General features: G+C 36.0%; 1 protein-coding gene across 1 annotated transcript; it reads right to left on the bottom strand.

The window, feature by feature from the left end:
• Positions 1-663: 663 nt before the first annotated feature.
• PSMA3 (proteasome 20S subunit alpha 3) lies at positions 664-23,541 on the bottom strand. The gene is made up of 11 exons (XM_049898074.1): positions 23,435-23,541; positions 20,685-20,767; positions 13,328-13,451; positions 9,824-9,925; positions 9,663-9,736; positions 7,533-7,605; positions 6,621-6,686; positions 4,477-4,523; positions 2,033-2,100; positions 1,439-1,503; positions 664-828 (listed from the first exon to the last, which is right to left on the bottom strand). Exons 1-11 carry the CDS (start codon positions 23,453-23,455, stop codon positions 784-786), a joined length of 768 nt encoding a protein of 255 aa, XP_049754031.1. The 5' UTR covers positions 23,456-23,541; the 3' UTR covers positions 664-783.
• Between the last annotated feature and the right edge of the window lie 1,629 nt (positions 23,542-25,170).

Genomic DNA, 25,170 nt, shown 5'->3' with positions numbered 1-25,170 from the left:
GATTTACAGCCTTTGAGACTCCATGGGGCATTTCCACTCTGTCCTGTAGGGTTGCTGTGAGTCAGAATTGACTACAACAGCAGTGGGTTTGGTTTTTTATATCTAGGATACCTGGCAAAACTCACAAGTATTTCTCCCTGCTGAGAGTGCTGCTATTGAGGTTCTGACAGTTGTCCTTCCAAGCCCCAGTACTTCCTATACCACTTACTAACAATTACGTTTACAGAGCACATTCACATACATTCTAATTTATTTTTGGCATAAATGCTCTCTGGTGGGTATTTTTATTTGAACTTCACAGATCAAGAAATTTTAAGAGTGACAGAATAGGGATTTTATTGATTGTTAAATGCACACCCCCTAACTACAATAAAGGAAAAATAAACATTCTTGACTCACATATTGATGAAACTTTTTAAAAACTGTCCCAATTTGAGACATACTTCTTTTGCATCACACCTAAAATTTAACAATGGGTTTCTTAGTAACAATCACTAGGTAAGTGATGGAGTAGAGATTGGGATTCATGATTTCAAAGCCTCTTCATTTTCTAGTATCTTTTTTTTTTTTAAGGAATTTTAAAGTAGGCATAAATCTACACTTTACTGTTGAGTAATACATCCTCAGCCCCCACCAATTTTGTCAGGGAGATATTAACCAAGCTTCAGTTGTTACAAGACAAAAATTTAATGAAAATTGATCAGTGGGTATGTAATAATCCACAGGGCTAAATAGTTTACATGGGACTGTAATAGAAATTTAAAATAGATGCTGAAGTAAATGTTACATATTATCATCATCTGATTCATCTTCTTCCTTCAAAGATTCCTGTTAGAAGAAAAATAGTTTAAAAGCAATTTTAGTATCGTCATCTCCCATACCTATAGGCAAGTTAAAGTTTAACAACCTAAATTTAATTCAGCCCGTCATTAAAAATTCACTTATTTATAACTGAAAAATGGAACACTGTTTTAGAACGAGACACCCAAGTCAAGCAAAACCCAAACCCAGTGCCGTCAAGTCGATTCCGACTCATAGTGACCCTATAGGACAGAGTAGAACTGCCCCATAGTTTCCAAGGAACGCCTGGCATATTCAAACTGCCAACCCTTTGGCTAGCAGCCGTAGCACTTGACCACTATGCCACCAGGGTTTCCAAGTAAAAGCAAAGGATAAATATATCTTGCTCTAACAATCAAAAGCTACATTGTTGCTAGAACCCAGACGTACAGCATTCATGTCCCGAAGAACCCAGGCAATTTTCACCCAAAAAATAAGATCTGGAACCAGGGCAACTTTATCCCTATTGGGGATAACCTAGAAAATTCCTGTCCTTAATGCAGCCCTACCCTTGAAAGTTTTAATCAACCCAGTTCCTTTATTATTCAACTCTTATTTGCATACCTTCAGCTGGAGAAGTTTTTATGCTGTAGCTTACCTTAGCGTATTTCTCTGCTTCTTCTCTTATATCTTTTGGTACAATTTCATGTCTTCCTTTAGTTACTGTAAAATTAAGCCACATTAAAGGAATTTAAAATAAGTATATTGTGATTTGCAACACCATGCAGTCTATCCAATCCACACGTACAATTCACTAATATTATGAAAGTACTGCAAGCAATACCAGATGCTTTGAATTCAACTTTGTATTTCTTCCACATCAGAGCTTACGTCTACCCAAGTTTACTCTTATGGAGATGAAGAGTATATTAGATCGGAATTCAGCTGATTGTAAATATTTAGTATTCATTAATGCGCACCAAATTAATTTTTAAAACATCCTAGCCTTGAAAAAAATTTAATTTCTCGGTAGTATCTTTTAAAAGCATGAAATGGATGTTTGGCGGGGGGGGGGGAACAATTATAAGGAAATAAACGGTTCACAATGTTAGTCAAGAAGTATTAAGCAGAATTTTTCCTGACTACCTTGTAAGTTTAATTTTTTTTTTCACATTAGAAAGGGTACCCAGTGGTAAAGTAGCTGTGGTTCGGACGACTCCTTCAGCAAATTAAACATGCAAATATAACTTACATTCACCAACCCAGCTGAGCTCTAGTTCAAAAGCTTTATCCTTAACTTCATCATGTACTATGTAAATTCTAAAATACAAAAAGAAAATAACATTCATTTGGCCATCTCCAAGCATTTTAATTCATGCACCTACTGTCAGTACAAATCAGAGCAACCATCCCTAAAATAAGTATTTATTACTAAAGTATATAAGACACATTACAGTCTATACAGTTATGAACATTAGAAAACAGATTACAGTGACAGAAATAAAACACTTGCTCTCCTTACAAATGATTATACATCCCAAGTTTGCTTTATTTTGATACTTTGTTTTAAAAAATCCTAACTAAAGAAAAATACCTCATAAAGAACATAGATTCTTACGGGAAAATGCCATCATTAGCTGTGTCTTCCCAGAATACGATTACAGGCAGTCCCCAGATTACAAATGAGTTCCGTTCATAAGTCAGTCTTTAAGTCAAATTTGAACATAAGTCACTACAGGTAACGTTCATATCTAAGATTAGTCAAATATCTACCTTAGTGTATAGTGTACCTTTCTATACATAAAAAACATTAAAGAAACACTTCTGAAGACACTAAAAATCTTTAACGTAATTTAACAGTAATAATAAAGTTTTGATGCTCATCACAAAGTAGCACCCATTCATTATTAGGAACCATTGTATGTACCTCGAATTTAAATATGATAGGCTTTAAGGAAGTTGGTTCGTAACTATGGGTTGTTCAGACTTTCACAACCCAGGACTGCCTGTATTTTTAACCAATTTATTTATGTGCTTGCGATAATTAGTGGTATCTTCAATCTGCAGCTTCTTGGCAGGAATCTTCTTAAATTCCTTGTCCATTTTCTAAGGACTACATTCTACTTAACCTGGCTTTTAAATTATCAGAAAACATATAAAAAAATATTAAATATCAGGATAAAGCTTTCTTTTATATTTTCCACTCTTACATACCTTACTTAGGAGGGTCGTCCTAACCCCTTACTTAATGACAAATCATATTTTCTAGAGCTAATACAGTGTTCCATTATATTAAATGAATGATGACTTTACTACATGAGACTAGAGAAGTGTCTAAATATAAAAGGTGTTAAAGGATGATTTCCAGAAGCACTTAAAAGGATTGGTTTAGTGAAGGAAATTGAGTATACCACACTCAACAACTGTACAATTCAGTGAAGATTAACTTTCTTTTTATGAGGTCCTACTGTTAGTTCCCATCATTCACTTTATTATCAAAACACTTTGCCAATCATGGAGAGGTTTCTGCTTATTTCCACAATTGCAAGGAGAGAATCTCATCATGAAGGAGTGGGAATAGTACATAGACAATTAGGACAAAATTATACAACAATGAAGATTTTAATAGGCTCTCGGGATTATCAAAATAGAACATCCTTTATTTGTTAAAATCAGTTTAGAAGGTATTAACAGGTACAGTTTAAATAGTATGTTTTTATTATACCACAGAGCCCTCTAGGACTTCCCTTCCTTGCATGTTTATAATTTAATATAAAACCCGAGACATTATCTGCACAGGGGCTGACTGGCCAGACCTTGTTCATGTATTCTAATGTGGAATAGCTGGAGGTGCTGTGAATTTGCTGGAGCATTATTTATATCCTTGATCTTAAATCAGAAAAGTTGGCTGCAAAACCATTTTATTGGATTTTTTTTTTTAATACCAAACACCACCATTCTTTGACCTAGAAGAGTTATGAGTTTTTGAAGCATTACCACACAGGTTTATTAACTTTGAATTGCAGAGTATTCAAAAAAATTGTTAGAACATACTGGATGTAACTAATATAAACCATTTCAGACTTTAATAGGCTGTTTTTAAATGTTTTGAAATGCTGTTCTCATTTTGTTACAAGAACTTTTATAATAAACCTGAAAAAGTGAAACATATCTTGCCCAAAGAAACAGCAGTTTATATAAATGAGCCAGTTTTACAAGTGACTTCATATATCATGCAGAGAAATAATTAGCTGTGAACCTAAAATAAAGATAATTTTAGTTTGTAAGCTTTCTTGGAGGCAATTTAACATTGTTATTAAGACTAAAGTCCCCAGAGGTCCAGTATTTCCTCCTGCCCTTAAATTCTGTCACCTACAAAAGAAGTTTATATACTGTCAAAAGCTGTTTTTTCCCTCCATCCCATTCATTATCACTTGAAAATCTATGTTTAATTTAAAATGTGGATATTTTCTTCCTTAATAAGATTCATAATGTGTAAAGGAAACATATGCAAAAAGAAAATATTTGCTGTAACATCTGTATCTTGCTCTATCTCCTTTATATTGTTTCATGTTAAACGTAGCTTGTAAAAATTATACATATATTCTTTTCAAACAAAACAGCCTCTCAAAATTAATGTATAAAGTAAGGTCAAGTGAAATATTTTTGTCAATGGCAAGGAAAAGTTGAACTTACATTTTTGCAACTTCTTTAACAACATCACGGCAGGTCATTTCTTTCATCTACAGAAAATAAAATGTATATTCATTAAGTTTAAAAATCAGAAGAACACTTTCCACTCGTGTAACTATTTTCACAATTTCTATGAATAACCTAATGTTCCTGAAATAGTTTCTCAGCTATAAAGCCAGGGAAAAGTATTCTAAGGTTGGTAAGAGGCCAGAACTAAAGGTTTCTAATTCATAGTTCAGTGTTTGAAAATTATTGTGCCAAAATAGTATTCTGGACAACCCCTAGATACCACTAGTTATGTGATAAGTCTTGAAAATTATAAAAATCTAGAGCCCTCAATGAATCTATTCACAGGCAAAATGTGAATTTACAAATTGTTTACAGAAAAGCTTGTTCTTATTACAAGCAATTTGGCTTTCCTGTAGTGGACATTTGGAAATCAGACTAGAAAAACAGGCCTTAAGTGTCCAGCTCTGAGGAGTGTGTATACTGTGTAGGTACTAGAAGTAACCAATGCAGGATTTTTATATCAGTCATGTAGGTTTCTGAACAGACATAAGATCAGAGCAATGTTTGAGCAAACTGGCATTCATATTCTGGATACACTTTGTGTTTGTGGGTGGGGAAATGGTGCAAGATACAGAACATTCATTTAGCAGTCCAGACTTGTTAGGTGTTTCAACTACTCTTATTTCTGAACTAGGTTAACATTTTATTTTTGATATTTTTGAAATTTAGAAATCCTGATACTCAAGCTGTGCCTGCACAACCACATGAAGAAGAACAAGAACAAAATAAAACCTTAACACTGAAGTTTAAATTTAAGAATACCAGTCTTTTTAGGAAATCGTGAAATCCAGTATATGGAACAAAAGCAACTGCCAGAGAGTTCAAAAAATTAACATCATGTGAAGAGAAGGATTCTAACTTTAAAAAGATCTTTAAAAACATACTCAGTATGTGGGAACGCTGACTGTGTGATTGTTAGAAAAGACAAGATTATTGAGGCAGTCTGGTTATGGGTTGACTATTGGATATCTCAGGTGTGATAATGGCATATGAATACTGAAGCACTTAGGGATACAATATCATGAAGTCTGCAACTCGGGGAAAAAACACAAATGGATAAAATATGAAAAAATAACTTAGATGGAGAGGTTTGTTGTAATATTCTATCTTTTCTGATATTTTAGTTGGCATTTTTACATATTTTCATTAAGTTTTTATTTCATAGGTGAATATTACCGGTATACAGAACCTCAGAAGAAAAGGCAGAGTACAGATAGGCAAACTTTTACTCTGTAAATGGCCAGATAGTAAATACATTATTAGACTTTACGACCCATAAGACCTCTATTGCAACTATTCAACTCTACCGTTGTAGTGTGAAAAACTAAATGTGACTGTGTTCCAACAAAACTTAGTTTTACAATGGACTGTAGTTTGCCGACCCCTGATTTAGAGCATGGTTTTGTCATAAAATGTTCCTTAAGCAAAGTAATTTTTCTTGATTTTAGCCAGCACTTATCTTTCCCATCCCCCGCTAGGATTTAACGACTGAAAGACAAAAGGAATATGGATCCAAATATTCTAATTTTCAAAATTTGCACATAATACTAGGGAGAAATGAGTAACAAAAAAAGGAAAGTATGATGGAAAAGAGCATTGTTAAGTTGATCAATTCATGCCTAAAAGGAAAACCAAGCAGCAAGCATTGGAGAATAGTCAGACAATGTGAAAGCTAGGTTCAGACAAGAAAGACAAGACACGGGAAAAAGCACTATGTAACTTTTCATTACAACTGATTCCGTAACATTAACTCAAAATTCTAAAGCACCAAGCCTGGGCTTCATAGGGGTCCATGAACGCACTTCAGGAGTTTTGTGAAATTTTATGAAAAATTCTGATTGTATTTTTCTGGATGAGGGTCATAATAGTTATCAAAAACCACAAAGGCATCCATAACAATTCTCCAGGTAATGTGTCACCAACTTTCCTACTCAAACATTTCGAACCTTCAAAAAGCTCTCTCTAAACATTCAATCACATTTTGTCCTTAGACTAGAAGGTTTAGTTCGTGGTGGTAGGACTTCACTGTGTGGGAGGATAATATTACACCAAAATTATAAGTATTAAACATGCATTACCTGAAGTTTTTCAATTTCTGTCTTTGCAGCTTGCCTGGCTTTACCAATAGCACAGCCCCAATAACCCTATTTAAAAAATATATATATATCATTAAATTAGTATCATTAGTGACTACAAGTATTTCTATTTAAAGGGTAAAGAGGATGTTAAATGACTTGAAATCAAGTATGAAGAAACAGTCAAGTACATTCCGATGATCTCTGGAGTGTAAAGTAATTAAAATATCAAACTTAGTTCTTGAAGAATCTGACTTCTTTAAAAGAGGCATATGCAGAGAAAAATTATATCATATACACTTCAAGAAATACAGACTTTTTCGGGGGGGGGATAGAAATGAAAAAAACTTTAGCAATATGACAATGAAAGATGAGGCTTTCCTCTCTCCCTCCCCCGTGGAGATAAAAATTACTTTGAATTGAGTCCAATGCTCTAAGTCCTCAGTTTTTGTGGTATGTTGTAAAGGTGTTTTTTTTTTTTATTATTACATACATACATTTCGAAGATTCAGTACTTAAAAGTTCATTTGTTTAAATTAGTAAATACCATATAAATGGTCAGAATAACAAGATTGTTAAGAAAAGGCAATAAATTAGAAAAAGTACCCAAAATTCCATTTAAAATACCTTTTTTAAAAGGAAAAATACTATCTTCCATTTTAAAACACTACTAATATAGTAATGGAAGAAATACCACATTCAAAAATGTATATTCGTTATCATTTTTATAAATAACATTGAGAGCCACAAACCTTTCCTCTGCCTTATAGCCATAAGTTGTTGTTATTAATGATAAAACATTCCTTAAATGATTTTTAAGGAAATTTCAAATAAGGCAAATATGAGATTTAAGTATTAATGAGAATGATACCACTAAACTAGCATTAGAATTTAAGATGATTCAAAATTACTCACATATGAAACGCCTGATGGGTCAATCATGTAGAGTTGGGCACCATCATTCACACTGTAAGACCCTAACATGAAACTGCAAAAAAGTAAATGAAAAAGAAAATGATCATTAAACACCACTTGAAATCTCAACATCGGCGGGGGGTGGGAGGAGGGGGTAAAGTGAAGACTTTAAACCATGGCTCTTAATACCATGAAGTAGGAGGGAAAATACAATGATGAAAATGTAACTGGTTTCTAAGATAAATTACTGATACACACAAGTCCTTTGATAAACACCGGGTTTTAATTATTAAAAGCTAGTGCATATTTGAGATTATCTCTTCAATATTCATGTGGCTTTTTCTGTTTGTTTAGTATTAAGCCTTCTGATGAAACTTGGCTTCCTGGTATGTTAGCGGTATTGAGAAAGGAGTAAATGATAACGCAGAATGAAAATAATGGAGGGTCTAAAAGGTAAATGTATAAACATCTTTGAAAAAGCCATATGGACAAAATTCCTGGCTGAGTATACTGAATTCACAAACTTTCCATCCTTAATTCTTTTCTGGCTACTCCCCGATTTTCCTCCAGACATTTTTCTGCAAAATACAAACTGGTTGGTCCATGCTCACAAATTAAAATTAGGCTATCAAATGATCCTATTGAATCAGATTTTCTGAACTGTGGGGTTTTTTTTGTTTGTTTTTTTCTTTAGAAGTAGATAAGAAGTCAGCCTGATCTTACATATTATTTTACATTTGGAATACCTAACAGCCAACTGTCCAATTCCCAGCCCTAACATCTTTCCATCCTCCACACTGGTATGACACTTATTTTTCAGAATGTATATCTGATTGTCATTATTATGCTTAAAATCTTTCAGTGATACTTTAGGTTGCGCTGAAACTCCTTAGCAGACTTACGTATACTCTGGCCCTGTCTGACATCGTCAATATTATCTCCATGCCTTATACTCTACATACCAAGTATACTCAACTACCTCAGCATTTCCTGAAACTGCCCATGGAGTTTCATCCTAGTCCTTTTGCTTGAAATACCCTTACTGCTCCCCCTACATCTCACTTTGCCTTATCATTTCTTCTCAGAGGCCATTCCCTAATTGATGCCCCCACTATATACAATATATACCTTTATTATTTCACCTTTGAAGTTTTATCAGTCATGATTTATTCATCTCTGTGAATCTGTGACTGTCTTGTATATGCTCAATAAATGTTCACTGAAAAAGTTATCACCCCCTCCACTATTCTTAAAACCCTCAAAAATGCCACAAAAGAATTAACTGATAAATTTGGAATTCAGTTGAAAAGTTAAAAATGAAAGTATTCTATTTAGCCTTAAAGCAAAGTGTCTTAAAATGTAATTTAAAGAAACTTAAGAATAACTAATGCAACAAGTAACAACAAGTTTAACCTACTACCGATAGGATATAACTCAGCTTTTTTTCTAACATCTGTCCTCCTTAGTAATTTAAACATTATAAAACAATCCAGAGGTAGGACTACGGCTAACTTACTTTAACAGTGGCAAGCATAAAGATGTTAGTAAATGTTTTGCTCAAACATGACTAGCCTGTTTTATTTTACAAAAGTTATAAATTAAACATGTCTATTTTAGGACAATCTAGAGTCATGACAAGTCTCCTCTGAAAAGCAGTATTTAGCCTACCAAAATAAATAAAAATACCAGCGCTTCACCTTAACAAAAACAGAAACAGTGCCCAGCGGGGACTGTGAAATGTAATGTATATGGATTCCTTACCAACTACTAGAAATTCCATTTAAGAGGATTTTACTTAAGTGTTTAAAGTATATGAGATGGAAATCAGTGAGAAAACCAAACTATAACTGGCTACCTAATAATGACAATATAGAAAATATTTAAAATTAGCTTGTAGTTTTCTGAGACAAATTTACACCAGAAAATTTATTAAAGTCATTTCTATGAATTATCACTTTACATCTGTACACTACTTTACACTATTCAAATAGTTTTTATTTTTATCTACACTTTTATTTAATCACTGCCCTAATACTTCTTAGTAATAGTACATGTTTTTAAGGGTATAAAAGACTAAAAATTGGTGAAAATACTTATAGATCTGACTGAATATCCAAGAGAATTTCATACCTGCAGCCAAAAGGTCTAACAGCACTGTAGAGTGTATATGCATGTACATACATGGCCACTCTGTCTGCAAGATGCTATGGGGGGTGGGGAGAGAAACATAAGAGCTTATTAATAAACTTCTATTACTGTTCAAAAAGCAGCTCAACATATTATCAACTTACTTTTAGTGGAATGTTATAGCCAAAGTTTGATCTAAAGTTGGAAGCTTCTTCTCTTGCTATGTCTGCTAAAGAACGAGCATCTGCCAATAAGCCTGCTACTGCCTGAAAGAAAAGAAGTCACAATTTAATAAATACATTCCTATTTTTTTTTAAATCACAAATCAACAAAAGTATGCAATTGTTGTAGGCTTACTTAATATTTTTTACCAAGAGCCCCTATTTTAAGAAAATTTCTTTGGATTTATAGTGCATTCTGGCATTTTGATGCTTGAGTATGAGATTACAATTTGGAAATATACCAAGAGTAACTTCGTTATTTTGTCCAGTAATCACAAAGAGAAGGAATATTTCTATCGCAAATCCTCCTCCCCATTTACTACCTCATTATAAAGAATAAAACCACTGGTCTTGGTCAGGATTGATTTTTTATTTAAAGCAGTTCTGTGTTCAAAAAATTACTGAAAGTTTTGGTCTAAAAGAAACAAACTCAAATCTTCATTTTCAGCCTACTGGGTAGTAAACTACAATGACAAACCACAAATCTTCCAAGATTGGCGGCATGTGCCAACATGCCCTAGGACACTGTAGTGAACTCGGAGGTGTGGGACATTTGAGGGAAATACGTGTCAAAGTAGTTCACAGTTCTAACATTCAATTGTTCTACATTCCTTTTGCTGCCATCATATCTGTGAAAAGCTGGGCTGTTAGTGGTTGCTGTGATAAAAAGTACTGTGCAAAAATTAATGTGGAACAGGAAATGAGGCTGGTACCATCTAATCTGATTTTAAAGTTTGAGAAATTATGTAGTACACATCATTATTTGTGACTGTTAAAAATTTTTTTTTTCCTTCAATGTATGTGCTTTTTTTGTTTTCAAACAGCTACTATAAGTTTTTAGGACATAATATAGTAAGTTGTATGGACCTCAACAGAGGCTAGGTGGCACAGGGTTAAGAGTCTGGCTGCTAACCAAAAGGTCAGCAGTTTCAATCCACCAGCTGCTCCTTGGAAACACTATGGGACAGTCTTACCCTGTCTTACAGGGTCACTGTGAATCAACTTGACAGCAATGGGTTTGGTTGTTTTTTTTTTTGTTTTTTTAATGGACCTTAAAAAACCAGAACGAAAACCAAATCGATTGCCATCAAGTCAACTGCAACTCAAGTGACCCTAGGGGACAGAGGAGAACTGCCTCATAGGGTTTCCAAGGCTGTAGTCTTTACAGAAGCAGACTGCCACATCTTTCTACGACACAGCAGCTGGTGGGTTCAAACTGCTGACCTTTCAGTTAGCAGCCAAGAGCTTTAACCACTGTACCACCAGGGTTCCTTTGTATGGACCTAACTACTTTTAGGTATTTTAGCCTAGTGAAACCACAAAATATTACTGAGATACTAATGGTACCATGAACCAAGAAACTTTGGAAACTCTAGCTTAGGAGATTTGCAAAATTTATCATTACTAGGTAGCCTTTTTTTTCGTACTGCTACCTAGTAATAACAGTAATTCCCAACACATTGCACACTCATTACATGCAAGGTGTTTTTTACACAATTATTTTTAACCTCATGACAAATACGGAGGTACTATTACCACCTTTGTTTCGCAAGTGAAGAAAACTGTGTTTAGAATAGTTTCCCCAAGGTTACCAAGCTAGTAAGTTTCACTATTTAAAGAATGTACTATTGCTTTGGACAATGCTTACTGTGAAGTCTGGTAATTCTCCAATCCTTTTCAATGTCTAGTGTTTTGCCAATTTCTAGGCATAAGGAATAGCATCCGCTTCCTGGCTTTAACTAACAAATCGTACAAATTTGAAAATTTTATGACAATAAAGCTTATCACTAAAATACCTATGGTTTTAGCATATATGATTTTTTTTTTAATATACCTAAAGTTTTTCTAGTAAATGAAAGAATGCATGATTCACTAGTTCCCTCCTACTACCTAGGTGCAATCTGCATATTTCATCAAAATATATCGGTTTTATTGGCAATAATAAATTAGTTCAGGAGAGAATATGTTCAGAAAAAAACAATCTTTGAAGAAGGAAAAAAGAATTTATCTGTAGCTTCACAGTTTACTGGTTATATTTTACTAGCCCTTCATGTGTGTGCATAAAACACTATCTCATTTAGAAACACCAAAGCAGGATATTAATCTGCAGCATGGGCTTTGAAATCATGCATGTAGATTCAAATTTGAATTCCAGCTTTTTTCCTCTCCTAGCTGTCTGTTTTCTTATCTGGAAAAAAAATGGGATTAACATTACCCTCACTGGGCTGTCAAGTTAAGAGATAACTTATGCAAAGAATCCAACACAGTACCTAATAACAGGTGTTCTGTTTCCTTTTTAATTAAGAAAATAACATTACTCTGTTATTTACATCTATTGAAACCAAAAAACTCTTACTTTTCAGTTAGAATGTTCAGAACCATTTCTTATTTTTTCCCCACTTTGCTGGTGGTTCCTACTATATAGGAATACATCAGTATTCACCAGTAGTGTATTTATGTATTAAGTGGCTTGGCTTGCATCTGGGCAAAGCAGGCACTGCTTTGATACCAGCTACATGAAATAACCTAAATACAGTGATGCTATTAAAGCTATTTAAAAGGATGTGTTCACTTCCCTTTCATTAAACATGGAGCCCTGGTGCCACAGTGGTTAAGAACTCTGCTGCTAACCAAAAGGTCAACAGTTCGAATTCACCAGCTGTTCCTTGGAAACCCTATAGGGCAGTTCTATTCTGTCCTACAGGGTCTCTGTGAGTCAGAATTCACTTGATGGCAACAGTTTTTTTTTTTTTTGGTTTTTCATTAACATCCTTTCCTGGTGCTTCACCTTCCTATAAAGGTGTTCACTATCTGATAACATCTTCGGTACGACAGCCATCTCCACAAGGATACAGAAAAGCTAAAGTCTTTGCTTCTTAAACATACACCTTCACTGGTGATCTACGCTGCCAAGATCTCTTTTCTACATATACTTCTCATTCCCACATCTCTGTTTCTTCAAGCAACTTTGGTTTTCATTTCTAATCACCAACCAAGTTATGAGAATGCTACCGTTCTTCGTTGTTGTCAGGTGCTGTCAAGTCAGTTCTCATTCACAGAGACCCTACAGGACAGCAGAGCTGACCCATAGGGTTTCCAAGGAATGGCTGGTGGATTCGAGTCGCTGACCTTTTGGTCAGCAGCTGAACTCTTATCCACTGCACCACCAGGACTCCACCTTTCTTTAGGAAAATGAACTATTCAAAACCAGTAATCTCTCTGATTACTTTTGTGGCTGCTCACTGATCAGAGGCTTCTTCCTCAATGGTAAAGAAATAAATGGATTCTTTTAATCGTATTTTAATATTCCAGTTACTTATTTCAAAAGATAATGGAAAGAAGGCAAAAAAGGAGCCTTTTGTACATGTGACCTTACCATTCCAATATGCCAATCAACATAAAATTGGACAAGATGACAAAAAGGAACTGTTTTAGATGTGACCTTACCATTCCAACATGCCGATCAACATTAAAAAGTCGTTTGTTGGAACCTTCTTCATAAAGTTTAGAAAGGACTAATTTTTCTACTCCAAAGACAACGCCATCTTTACACCTGATTCCAATGGCTGTACTGAAATAGAAGAAAATCGCTTTAACGCTAAAAGAAATTTCATAATGTTAAGTTTTAAAGAAACACCAAAAATAGGTAACATTCAGTTTTTCAAAAGCATTGCAAGTACTTTGAAACAAACACATTTGAAAATCAAAAAGGGAAAACAACCTGAAGTGTGACAAATTAAATACACGAACACTATGACAAAAACGAGTAGCGTATCAATTGACATAAAAAGATAGTATAGTAACTGAAAAAAAGATGGTAACAAAATATGTCCAGTATAGCAAAGTGTTTGGCATATGATAGACATGTTTTAAGTAAATGTTGACTAAATTCATATCCATTAAAATTGGTACATCATATGCACAGAAAGACAGGCTGGCTATGAACTAAAAAGTTAACAGTGACTAAATTTTTTAATATGGATGGAAGAATATATTTAATTATTTTCCTTCTTTTTACTCATCTGTTTGAGTTTTTCTGCAGTGAACATGTATTGTTTGCAATAAGTATAAAAAGAATAAAATATGCTTTGCTACAATTGTTTAAAACAAATCTTAACCTCTTAAGTAAAAATGGAGAAATTATGTCACCCTTTCAACATGAAAATACATTAATCACTTTATTCTTCTAATGGTTTTTCTTAAAGGGAATTCTCACCAGAAACCACAAATGGAGCATACATAACAGGTGATACTTGGTTTTGTAGATGTTTGGGTACAATTATATCTACTTTTCTATTTTTGATAACATCAATAAGTTCTAATCTTGTGATTTTCATTACATCTCCTTCATCTCCCATGTTGAGCTTCTACTTGTCAAATTTTTTTTTTTTACTCAAAATTTCTCTTACTACTACTTCTTTCTCTCTAAAAAATTAAACCACCATTGGATCCTTTTCATTTCAGGGCAAAATTAATTACATCTTTTCCCTTTCTCCACTCCATCTTCTTTAACCTGATCTGCCTAATTCCTAACCTTGGTTATTTTGTCATTACCATACTCTAAAAAGTGGTATTTAATTTGAGGGAATTGTGTCACAGTCACAAGCCTCTCTGAAAATCCAATAAAACTATGGCTTTACTCCCTTAAAAAACAAACATGCACAGACACAAGTTTTGCAAAGAATTTAACAGATACGCTTTCCCTGCACTTTAGATGTCTTCAACAGCTTCTCTTTCAAGTTTACACTCCTTTGCCCAGCTCTGAAAGATCCTAAGAATCTGGCAAGGCCCATCTGGCTTTTTCAACTTCCTATTATAAATCATGAACTTTACTGAATTTAACCTCACTGATGTCCCTATGTTCATTTTTACCTCTATGTCTTTAGCGAGGTTATCCTGGGTTCTGGAATACATTTTGGCCTCACTGCTGCATATTTAAATAAATTTCTACAAACTTGCAAATAAACTTGACCTTAAGCTCTACAGCCTTCATGAAGCCCTTCTGATTTATTCCAACTTATCATCTTCCTTTTCAGAATCTTTGAAAACATACTTTAATTTAAACTAAAAGTTTTCAATATGTGGTCTATGAACTCCATGAAATTCCTGAGACCCTTTCATCAGGGGGTCAGTGAGGTCAAAGTCATTTTCATAATGATACAAGGACATTATTTGCCTTTTCCACTGTGTGGACATTGCACTATTAGTGCAAAAGCACTGGTGGGTAAAAGTGCTGGCACTTTAACACAAATCAAGACAGTGGCAACAGTGTACTAGTAAACTACTAGTTACTGTATTGTTCACTGCTATGCTCTTGCCATTAAAAAAAAAAAGACACTTTTAATTAAGATAAGAATGTCCTTGATGAAGCAGTAATTAATTTTATTAAGTCCTGACAACAGGTTTTTTTGGTTTACAAGGCAGATGCTTTTTCTAAAATGATCAAAATGAGTCAAGAAAAACTGATAGTATTATTTGCCCAATCATAAAAATTAGTTTTCAAGCAGAAATCAGAATGTTATATAGCTTATATCCATCACTATGAATATGTCTGCTTCCTAGTATTTACAGACTTTTCTGATGAGATCAGTGGTGATATTAACAAATGTGATTTTTTTTTGACAGTTTAAGTAACGTGTCAACATTTGGAAAAACTATGTAATTCAGTAAACCAGTATTTTCCAACTGACCAATTCATGATGTTACAACATCATGCATGGGTTAAAGAGCCATTCAAGGAACAATACACAGCTGAAGAGATTTCAGTAAAACAGAGTATAAAAATTCACTCATATATTTTCAGATTCAAGATTGCAACTAACCTTTAAGAAACTACCAATTGTTCAGTTCTGGTGCATTATCAAAGAACAACATCCTGAAAAGGCTATTAAAATATTTTTTCAATTACATACCTGTGTGAAGCCTGATTTGCTTCATCTGCTTCAACAAAAATAACGGATTGATTACAGAAGCAGGTATGAGAATCCAAGTCTTTTCTATTAAGCTGAGCATTAAGCGATTTGCAAAAATGTAAAACAATGACACTCAATTTTTTTTTATATTCTGGATGCACTGCAATGGATCACTTTCATGTGGCCTTTCTTGCCATGGTCTTGTAACTCCCACCCAAAGGACTGGGTGGGACCGTGCAAATAATGTAATTGTGGCCCACCAAGGGGATCAGTCAGTTTTGCCTTAAAAGAGATCCAATTCCAGAGCAGAGAGAAGATCCTACCACACCAAGTAAGAATGACCAGGAGCAGAGATCCTTTGGACCCAGGATCCCTGCACTGAGAAGCTCCTGGAACTAGGAAACAGACAGCGAGAAGTGGTGGCAGGAGAGACCCGGCAGCAGGAGACAATGTGGTGGGCTTCCCGGCCCACAAAACAAGAAAGCTGCGTGCCTCAGGGCAGGGGCCGAGGGTCTAGGGAGAGGCAAGCCTGCGAGCACGGATGGGAAGAGGCTGTCCTGATGGAAAAACTGTATCCTGATTGTTCCTGGACCTGAATTTTAACTGTTGCTTCCCTAATAAGGAAACCCTGGTGGTGTAGTGGTTAAGTGCTACAGCTGCTAACCAAAGGTCAGCAGTTCGAATCCACCAGACGCTCCTTGGAAACTCTATAGGGCAGTTCTACTCTGTCCTATAGGGTTGCTTTGAGTCAGAATCAACTTGATGGCAGTGGGTTTGGTTCCCCCCCCACCCCCCAACAATAAGCCGCACGATCACGATGAATTCTGTGTGGCCACTGCAGTGAATTACTGAACCCAGCAGAGAAGTACAGACTGCTATGTGGGTGGTGGCTGGTGTCAGATTTGGTAAAGATGGTGGCGAGAGGAGGCATGTCTGACCTCGGCCTAATAGGAATCAGCCTCAGGCTGTTGATCTTGATTCTCCTTCCCCCTTGTGAAAAGAGCTGTAGCCACCACCCCCATGCTGTTTTTACACTGGAAAACTTGTTTTTTATTTAAAATGTTATTTATCTTAACATGGAATTGAGTATATTATTGTTATTTTAAATGAGTAAATATTTTTCACTTTAATATGGTAAGTATCGACAGAACATATAACCTATATAAACAAAAGCTCTTTGAGGTCCTTAATTATTTTAAAGAGTAAAGGGGTCCTGAGACCAGAATTTTGGGTACATTTTTGTTCTAAACAATCTAGTCCTTTTAATTATAGTGCACTAGCTTCCTTTCATGTCTGACTCCTCAATGAGACTAAAGGGGAAGATTATAATCTTTCCCTTTTTTATCGTATTACTTTTTAGGCACATACTTTTACAAAATAGTTATAACCATACTACACATTTTTAACAACAGCACTTTTAAGTATTCACTTGCATGTCATTAACTATTTGTTTTGGTACTTTCTATACTTCCCACGTTGTTGTTGTTGTTGTTAGGTGCTGTCTAGTCAGTTCTAACTCATAGCGACCCTATGTAGAACAGAACAAAACACTGCCTGGTCCTGCACTGTCCTTACAATCCTTGCTATGTTTGAGCCCACTGCTGGAGCCACTGCGTCAATCCATCTCATTGAGGGTCTTCCTCTTTTTCACTGACCCTCTACTTTAACCAAGCACGACAGCCTTTTCTCTAGGGACATAAAATCAGTTTGACTCCCAAATGCGTTCCACAGGGTTTTCAATGGTTGTGATCTCTCTAGGCCTTTCTTCAGAGGTTCCTCTAGATGGTTCAAACTTCCAACCCTTAGGTTAGCAGCAAAGCGCACTAACCGTTTGCACTACCCAGAGATTCTGCTCAATACAGTAGGTGCTCAAAAATACTTAACTCTTAAATTCTCAAGATTAAATTTTTTCTTTAAAAGAATTTATCTCCTTCTGACATAAGAATACAATCTTAAGCGATTTTATTTAGTTAAATGTTTCCTATTAGTTTATATGCCACGCTCAAGAAAATGACTTTATAATTTGATTTTTCTGTTTTTCACGTTCTGTGCCCACACAGTACTTAAAAAAATTCCAAATGTTTTCACATATATTTTATTCTTTTGGCAACCCTGGTGAGGTAGGTAGGGTAGATGTCAACATCCCAACCTTACAGATAAAAAAACTAAGATTCAGAGGACTTAACAGAGTAACTCTGTATCGTGTTACTTGTAAGCAGTAGCTAAGGGGAAAAGTTCCATCTTCTGATCTCCATCCAGTATGCTATCATACCAGGTTAAATAGATCCCTTTAAAAGAGGAACATTCCTAGTATTCTTTATGCAGAAAAAAAATACACTCATTTTTTAAATTATATTTCTTCAAGCTTGCTTAAATGTGACTGTTTTAACCATATTTAGATACACTTTATAGAACACAAATTCCTAAGACACACAGTTCCTTATACTCTAGCCTCGATTTTCTGGGTTACAGATGGTCTCAAAATACATCTTCAGCTTTTCTGAGTCAAGACTTCTCTTACCAGTTTCCTATACCAAAGAGATGGAAAGGAGGAAGAGAAAAACTCTTAACTCCCCCAAGTCTTTCCTCACCTCTTTGTTCTAAAAGCCCATCTTCCTTTATCAGCAGGAACAAATGTTTCAATTTTTAAAATTGTGACTCTCTTCTGAATTCTATCAAGCTTTTGTATATAATGACAAATACATAAACCTAAAATTCTTAACAGCTTTATTTCCATTACATCATTGTTGTTAGGTGTCATCAGGTTGATTTTTGATTCACAGGGACCCCACGTGACACAGCAGAACTGCCCCCATTGGGTTTTCTAGGATGTAATCTTTACAGAAGCAGACTGTCCGGTCTCCTCTCCTAAGGTGCCCCTGGGTGGGTTTGAATCGCCAACCTTTAGGGGTAACAGCAGAGCGCTTAACCATTGTACCACCAGTGCTCCTAACTTCCATTACAGTACCAGATATTCATAGTGTGTTAAGTACCAAAATCTCTCACAACATTTAAAAAGAAAATAAACTAGCTTCATTACAAATTCTAAAAACCCAAAACAAAAAAAAACCCGCTGCCATCGACAAATTCCAAAAGAAAACTTAAAATATATTTTTGCTCAAAAATTTTAAAATATTTCATAAGGCATTAAAAATCCATATACCTTCTTTCTACCACCCAGACAAGGGCACACTAAATGAACATTTATTCATTCACTAACAATTAACAACGTGCCATGTGCCAGCTGCTAATCAAAAGGTCAGCAGTTCGAATCCATCAGCCGCTCCCTGGAAGCTCTGTGGGGCACTTCTACTGTCCTATAGTGTCGCTGTGAGTCAGAAATCGACTTGATGGCAAAAGGTCTTTGGTTTATGTGCCAGCACATGCAAAAATAAGTAATAGAATATTGAAGACCCTAACAGGAAGTGAAAAAACTCAATGTTTTATATATGGACTCTTCCAAAATTCTGGAAACATTTCCCTACTCCACCTTTATTCCAAAGGTCTTAATTGTAATGGAAAAACTGAGCCCAACATCACAACTCTGTTTTTTTTAGTAAGCCTGAAAAAATTTTTTAAGAGATTTAAATGAGATGTTAAGTAATAGCTGAAAGAAATTGTCTAAAGAAGTCTTCATTCCTCCCAAACCTGATTTAGATTGAAAAAAACAATGATCATGTAAGTATAAAATTTCTTCAATAAAAGACTGATAAAATTTATCAACAAAGTTAATAATTTCACAAAGATGTTATGGGGTGCCAAGAAATCATTTTAGTGCATTATTCTAATGAATAAGAAACAGAGTAAAGAAAGGGAGCTCAACATGTAAATATCTTAGTTATCCTACGCCTTTTAGAGAGTGGAAGAAGCAATGAAGAACAATCAAAAAATCCCTGCTAAGCCACATAAACCAGAGACTACATCAGCCAGAGACCAGAAGACCTAGATGGTCCCCAGCTACAATCGATGACTGCCCTGACAGGAAACACAACAGAGAACCCCTGAGGAAGCAGGACAGCAGTGGGATGCAGACCTCAAATTCTCATAAAAAGATCAGACTTAATGGTCTGACTGAGACTAGAAGGACCCCAGAAGTCATGGTCCCTGGACTTTCTCTGAGCCCAAGACAAACCATTCCCAAAGCCAACTCTTCAGACAGGGATTGGACTGGACTATAGGACAGAAAATCATACTGGTGAGGAATGAGCTTCTTGGATCAAGTAGACACATGAGACTATGTGGGTAGCTCCTGTCTAGAGGGGTGATGAGAAGGCAGAGGGGGACAGAAGCTGGCTGAATGGACTCGAAAACAGGGTGGAGAGAAGGAGTGTGCTGTCTCATTAGGGGGAAAGAAACTAGGAGTATATAGCAAGGTGTACATAAATTTATGTGTGAGAGACTGACTTGATTTGTAAACTTTCACTTAAAGCACAATAAAAAAAGAAAAAAAAAATCCTGCTGAGACAAACATGTGACTAACTGTATTGGACATTTAAAATAACAAGATGTTGGGGAAATAAATGACAAGATTACAAGGTCACAAACCTAATGGCCATGGAAAACAATGACATAAATCAAGAATTTAAAAGAGAAAAATGGACTTGCAAGCACAATGAATGTCTCAAATAGGACATGTATTTGAGACACAAGAGAATATCTAAGTGGACAATTCTGCAATCAACTGGAAATATAGGACTGGGACTCGTGGAAAAGGTCTGGCCTAGAAAGAGATCTTAAATGACTAATAAAATTAAGATTATTTTAGAGCATATACTAGTTTATGCCAAAGTAGCATAACAAAGCCTAATTACCAAAAATATAGAAAATAAAAGGAGACATTTAATCATACCAGATCAAAACATACTTATTTCAAGTAAAACAATGTTTCTTACCTACTGTTTTCCACAGCCTTCATAGCATATTCAACTTGAAAAACTCTTCCATCGGGTGAGAATGTAGAGGCTGATAGGTCATACTAGGGGGAAAAGCAACAATAGGCTTTAAAAGGGTTTATCTTGTGACAATAATAACTACACTTTTCCCCCCTCTAAATGGCTTATGATCAGGAATGTGTGTTATATCTTAACAAAGACTCTGTTTTGAAGAGGAAGGGGAAGCACGTCAAAGCAGCAACAGCTAAGCAAATGTCAGTTTTTTTATTTCTGCTAGTTATGTCTTAAGTGAACGCTCAGAACTTTTTCCCCACAGAAAACAAAGCTCGTATTAAAAAAAAATAAAAGATTCACAGCTATGCCACTAACAATATGATGTGGACAAATCATTTAACATTCATCATTTAATGAGCATCTATCATATGTTGCCATGGAATCGATTCCACTCATAGTGACCCTATATGAATACCCTGGTGCTGTAGTGGTTAAGAGCTAAGGCTGCTAACCAAAAGGCTGGCAGTTGGAATCTACCAGGCACTCCTTGGAAACTCTATGGGGCAGTTCTACTCCATCCTTTAGGGTCCCTAATGAGTCAGAATCAACTTGATGGCAATGGGTTTGGCTTTTATTATATGTTAGTTACTATAAGGAAATACAAAGATGATTACTCATTCATGAAGTCCTTCATTTTCAGACCAGACCAGGCATGAATCTAGGTGATGGAGCACAGCAGTTAAGTGAGAAAAACTACTACGATGAAAATAAAATAGGATGATGTGATAGACTGTGGGACTAACACAGACTGCGTGATTAGAGAAGGCCTTGCTGGGACAGTTACATTTAGGCTGAATCAGACTTAAATGACAAGGAACCAGCCGTTCAAAGTATGGAGGAAGAGTCTTCCTGACATCCAATACAAAGACCTTAAGGTAGAGATAGCCTAGCACAGTCAAGAAACAAAAGGTCACTGTGTCCTGAACACAGTAAGCTGTAGTGAGAATAGTAGACTATGTCAGAGAGGTAGGTAAGGGACAAATCATGTTGGATCTTCTAAACTGGAATAGAAAGTTTATATTTTATTATAAGCCCAATGGGAAGCCACTGGAGTCCTTTAAGCAGGGAGGTGGTATGCTTTTAAAAATATTACTCTTTGTGTGGAAAATGAATTGTAAAGGGAAGGAGAGTGAAAGCAGAGAGGAGGCAGTGCAGAAGTAGTGGTGGTGGCTCTGACTAGAGAGGAGATGGGAGGTGCTAAGTTTTGAGGGTAGGAAAAAAAAAAAAGAAAAAACTTGCTAACGGACTGGCTCCGAAGTAAAAAAGGAATTAAAAGATGAATCTTATTTTTTTTTTATTTAAGCAACTAGAATTGAAACATTTAATGAGCCGATGACTGAAGGAGATGCAAAATGGCCAAGCAAGGAGAAAACCAAAAGCCATTTTGGACATGTAGAGTGTGAAATGCCTATAGACAGGCAGGTGCACATATCTGGAGTTCTTGGGAGAAGTGAAGACAGGAGATAAGTCTTAAACAGTGGTGCTTTCTGAGTCTCAGTTCCCTAATTTGTTAAACGGAGATCATTAACTCTACCATTGTTAATACTAAAATACCCTGTACAGTTATATTATCAAGTATTTTGAAAGGTTTTAAAGGGTTTGTAGAATGAAGCACTATTAATCCAATGTTAAAGTAGTTACAAAGTCAATTTGCTACAATACGCATTTATTGACCATCTACAAATCCAAAAATCGTAGGACTAACTTCAGAATCTCATAACCAAGTGGATTAAACTAATTCAAACATGGGTTGTCTATTATTAAACTCAGAACATCAGTATTTGGGCTTAATGCTGAGTATCAGAATCTTGTGAACATGCAGGAATAGATGAACTGAGAAACCAATTATTCAGTGCTTCTAGTGCAAACAAAGCTTTTTGAAACAAAAACTTTATTTTCTATAAGAAGTATTCAAGTAGTAAGCAAAGGACTGCATATACGCAGTAAATTTAACAAAGTAGCAAGACAAACAAGTTAACAATAAAGTCCAAATCCAAAATCCCCAATAGTGTGTTCATTTTATTAAAAGCTGGAAGAGTTTAAGTCCCTAGCTAATCATTTAAATGTTTACATCAATGCCTAAAAGTGCTGTAATTTGTGCAGGAAAAGCAGGACAGAGGAAAAACTCAAAGGACTCATCAGATTCAGCTTTTCTAACAATTTTTTTCATTAGTTCTGCCTCGATAGGGTTTCCAGTGACTCTCATACTGAGCGGTCGATCAGTATACTCCAAAGAAAGAGAAGGACCCATGAGTCAGCGTACCCTAGGCAGTATACAGAAAAATATATAGAAAACGCATGCGTCTCAGATCTTGGAATCCCAAAGCCTCAGTGGTTATCAAGAGTTCAACTGTCATCCACACACTATTTCAGGCCCCACAAGTTTTCACTTTCGGTTTTCCTAAGAGGCTAAAGAAAGTGACTCAGCAATCCCAACCTGCCCCCAGTCTCACTGCTGAGCTGCCAAGCCCACTACGCCAGAGCTAAAATGCTTCAGGAATCTCCGCCACCTCAGATGTAGACCTAGAAACGAGTGGACGAAAGACCGCCGGTCCCCGGCAGCGGAAGCGGCCCACTCAGCCGACGGCAGTCTCAACGCACAGACAGGGCCCCGAGTCGGTCACAGCCGCCCATCCGAGTTCCCGTCAACACTAATCCTTTGGTTAGCCTATTACACTGAGAGATAACAAACTCACCCCGGTGCCGATAGAGCTCATCCTGCTGAAACTAGCGGGACGCGTAAGGCTTCAAGGCCTAAAGCGCTTCCCCCACGCTGCAGCACTGCACAAGCTAGTAACAGGCTCTCTCATTGGCTGCACTTTCAACCAATCACTTTCTCTCTGAAGCTGGTTCTCCCCCTTCTTTAGCCCGTGGAAGGTAGAGGATTATGGGAAAGGAGGGAGGTAGGCAGGCAAGTGCCGCGAATGTACAGAAGCAATGGAGATGAGGTTGGACGAGGTTAAGAGTTCCTGATTTCTTAGTTTGGCTCTTGAGTCTTTCGGTCACTTGTAGTCATTAAGTTGCTTAAAAAGGTGCTCCATTCCTTTCTCCAAGAATTATCTTTTATATTATCTCTCTCTTCTCTCTACCGTATTCTTTCTTAAAGCAAAAAAGAAAGATGTTCATATATTCTTAAAAAAGAAAACAGGGAAGCACGAAGAGTGATAGAGGGGAGGTAACAACCCATTCTTGGAGTCCTGGTTCTGATCCAGTCGGTTGACCGTACCCCTTCACGCACCCTGTCTTCAGGCCTTTGAAAGGAAACCCGCTGAAAACCCACTGCCGTCGAGTCGATTCCGACTCAAATTGTACGTTAATTTGTATCACTGAGCTCAGGTTGGAATTTTACAGAAGCATTAATGTCCTCTCCATGACTATAACTCTCTTTAATAGAATTCAGGATAAGACTAATTCAAGAGATTTATTGAGCGCTAGTATGTTCCGAGTACTCTGGTGATAAAAGAATGAACATGATGTACCCATATCCCTCATGGAGCTTACAGTCAAGGGAGGAACTAGGCAATAAAGTGGAAATAGGCGAAATAATTGCACCTTGTGATAGATAAATCCTAAGTGCTTGGATAGACATGTCTGGTGCTCAAGGAATGACTTTGAATAGGTGATAATTAAACTGAAACCGGGGGTGAGAAAACACCAAGAGTGGTATGGAACAGAAAGTAGAGAACTTGCTTTTTCTAAAAGTCCGGTCAGTGTGCCTTGGCATAGTGATTAAGTAGGAAGACAGGCAGGACGTGATGGACATGGGACCAGATCATGTAGTAGCTTGGATTTTAATCTTACTCTTAGTAGGAAGCCGTCAGCAATTTTTTTTTACCCTTGAATACTTAAGTGCGTATTTGCAGAAGCAAATCCAAGATAGCACACATGGCATTCACCTGTCATGTCTCTAAAAAAAAAACTAGTCTCCTTTAATCTTTTGGAAAAGAGTTCCTTAGTATTTCCTTAGGTTGCGAGGCACTGATATTTTTTTTAAATACAAACCATCTATTTTGTAGAGTATTCCTCAATTTGGGTTTGTCCGATGCTTTCTCATGATTAGATTAAGGTGATGCATTTTTGGCAGCGGCACTACAGAAGTCACCTTATCTCAGAGCACATTAGGAGGCACATGATGTCAATTTGTTCCATGACTAGTGATGTTAACTTTGATCATTAGGTTAAGGTTTTGCCACTACAAAGTTACTATTTTTCCTTCTGTAATTAATATCTTGTGAGGAAATACCTTCAGACTATGTGAATATCCTGCTACTCCTAAAACTTTCACCCACTGATTAGAGTATCTAGTGATAATTCTCATTTACGTCAATTATTATGATGGTGCCAAGTGGTGATTTTCTAATTTCATTATTCCTTCCACATTTATTATTGGCTTTTTACTGTGAGGTCATCAACAGTTTTTAAGCTGGAAAAT

This window comes from Elephas maximus, chromosome 10 (assembly GCF_024166365.1).
Source record: "Elephas maximus indicus isolate mEleMax1 chromosome 10, mEleMax1 primary haplotype, whole genome shotgun sequence".
Classification (NCBI taxonomy): domain Eukaryota; kingdom Metazoa; phylum Chordata; class Mammalia; order Proboscidea; family Elephantidae; genus Elephas; species Elephas maximus.
This window is presented reverse-complemented; position numbering and strand designations above follow the sequence as displayed.

Excerpts from the sequence above, each read along its gene's own strand:
- PSMA3 (XM_049898074.1), bottom strand. The coding sequence starts at position 23,455 with ATGAGCTCTATCGGCACCGGG. Across the intron at positions 13,452-20,684 it reads AAGGCTGTGGAAAACAGTAG|TACAGCCATTGGAATCAGGT; the intron begins GTAAGAAACATT and ends CTTCTATTTCAG. Across the intron at positions 1,504-2,032 it reads GCTCAGCTGGGTTGGTGAAT|TAACTAAAGGAAGACATGAA; the intron begins GTAAGTTATATT and ends TTAATTTTACAG.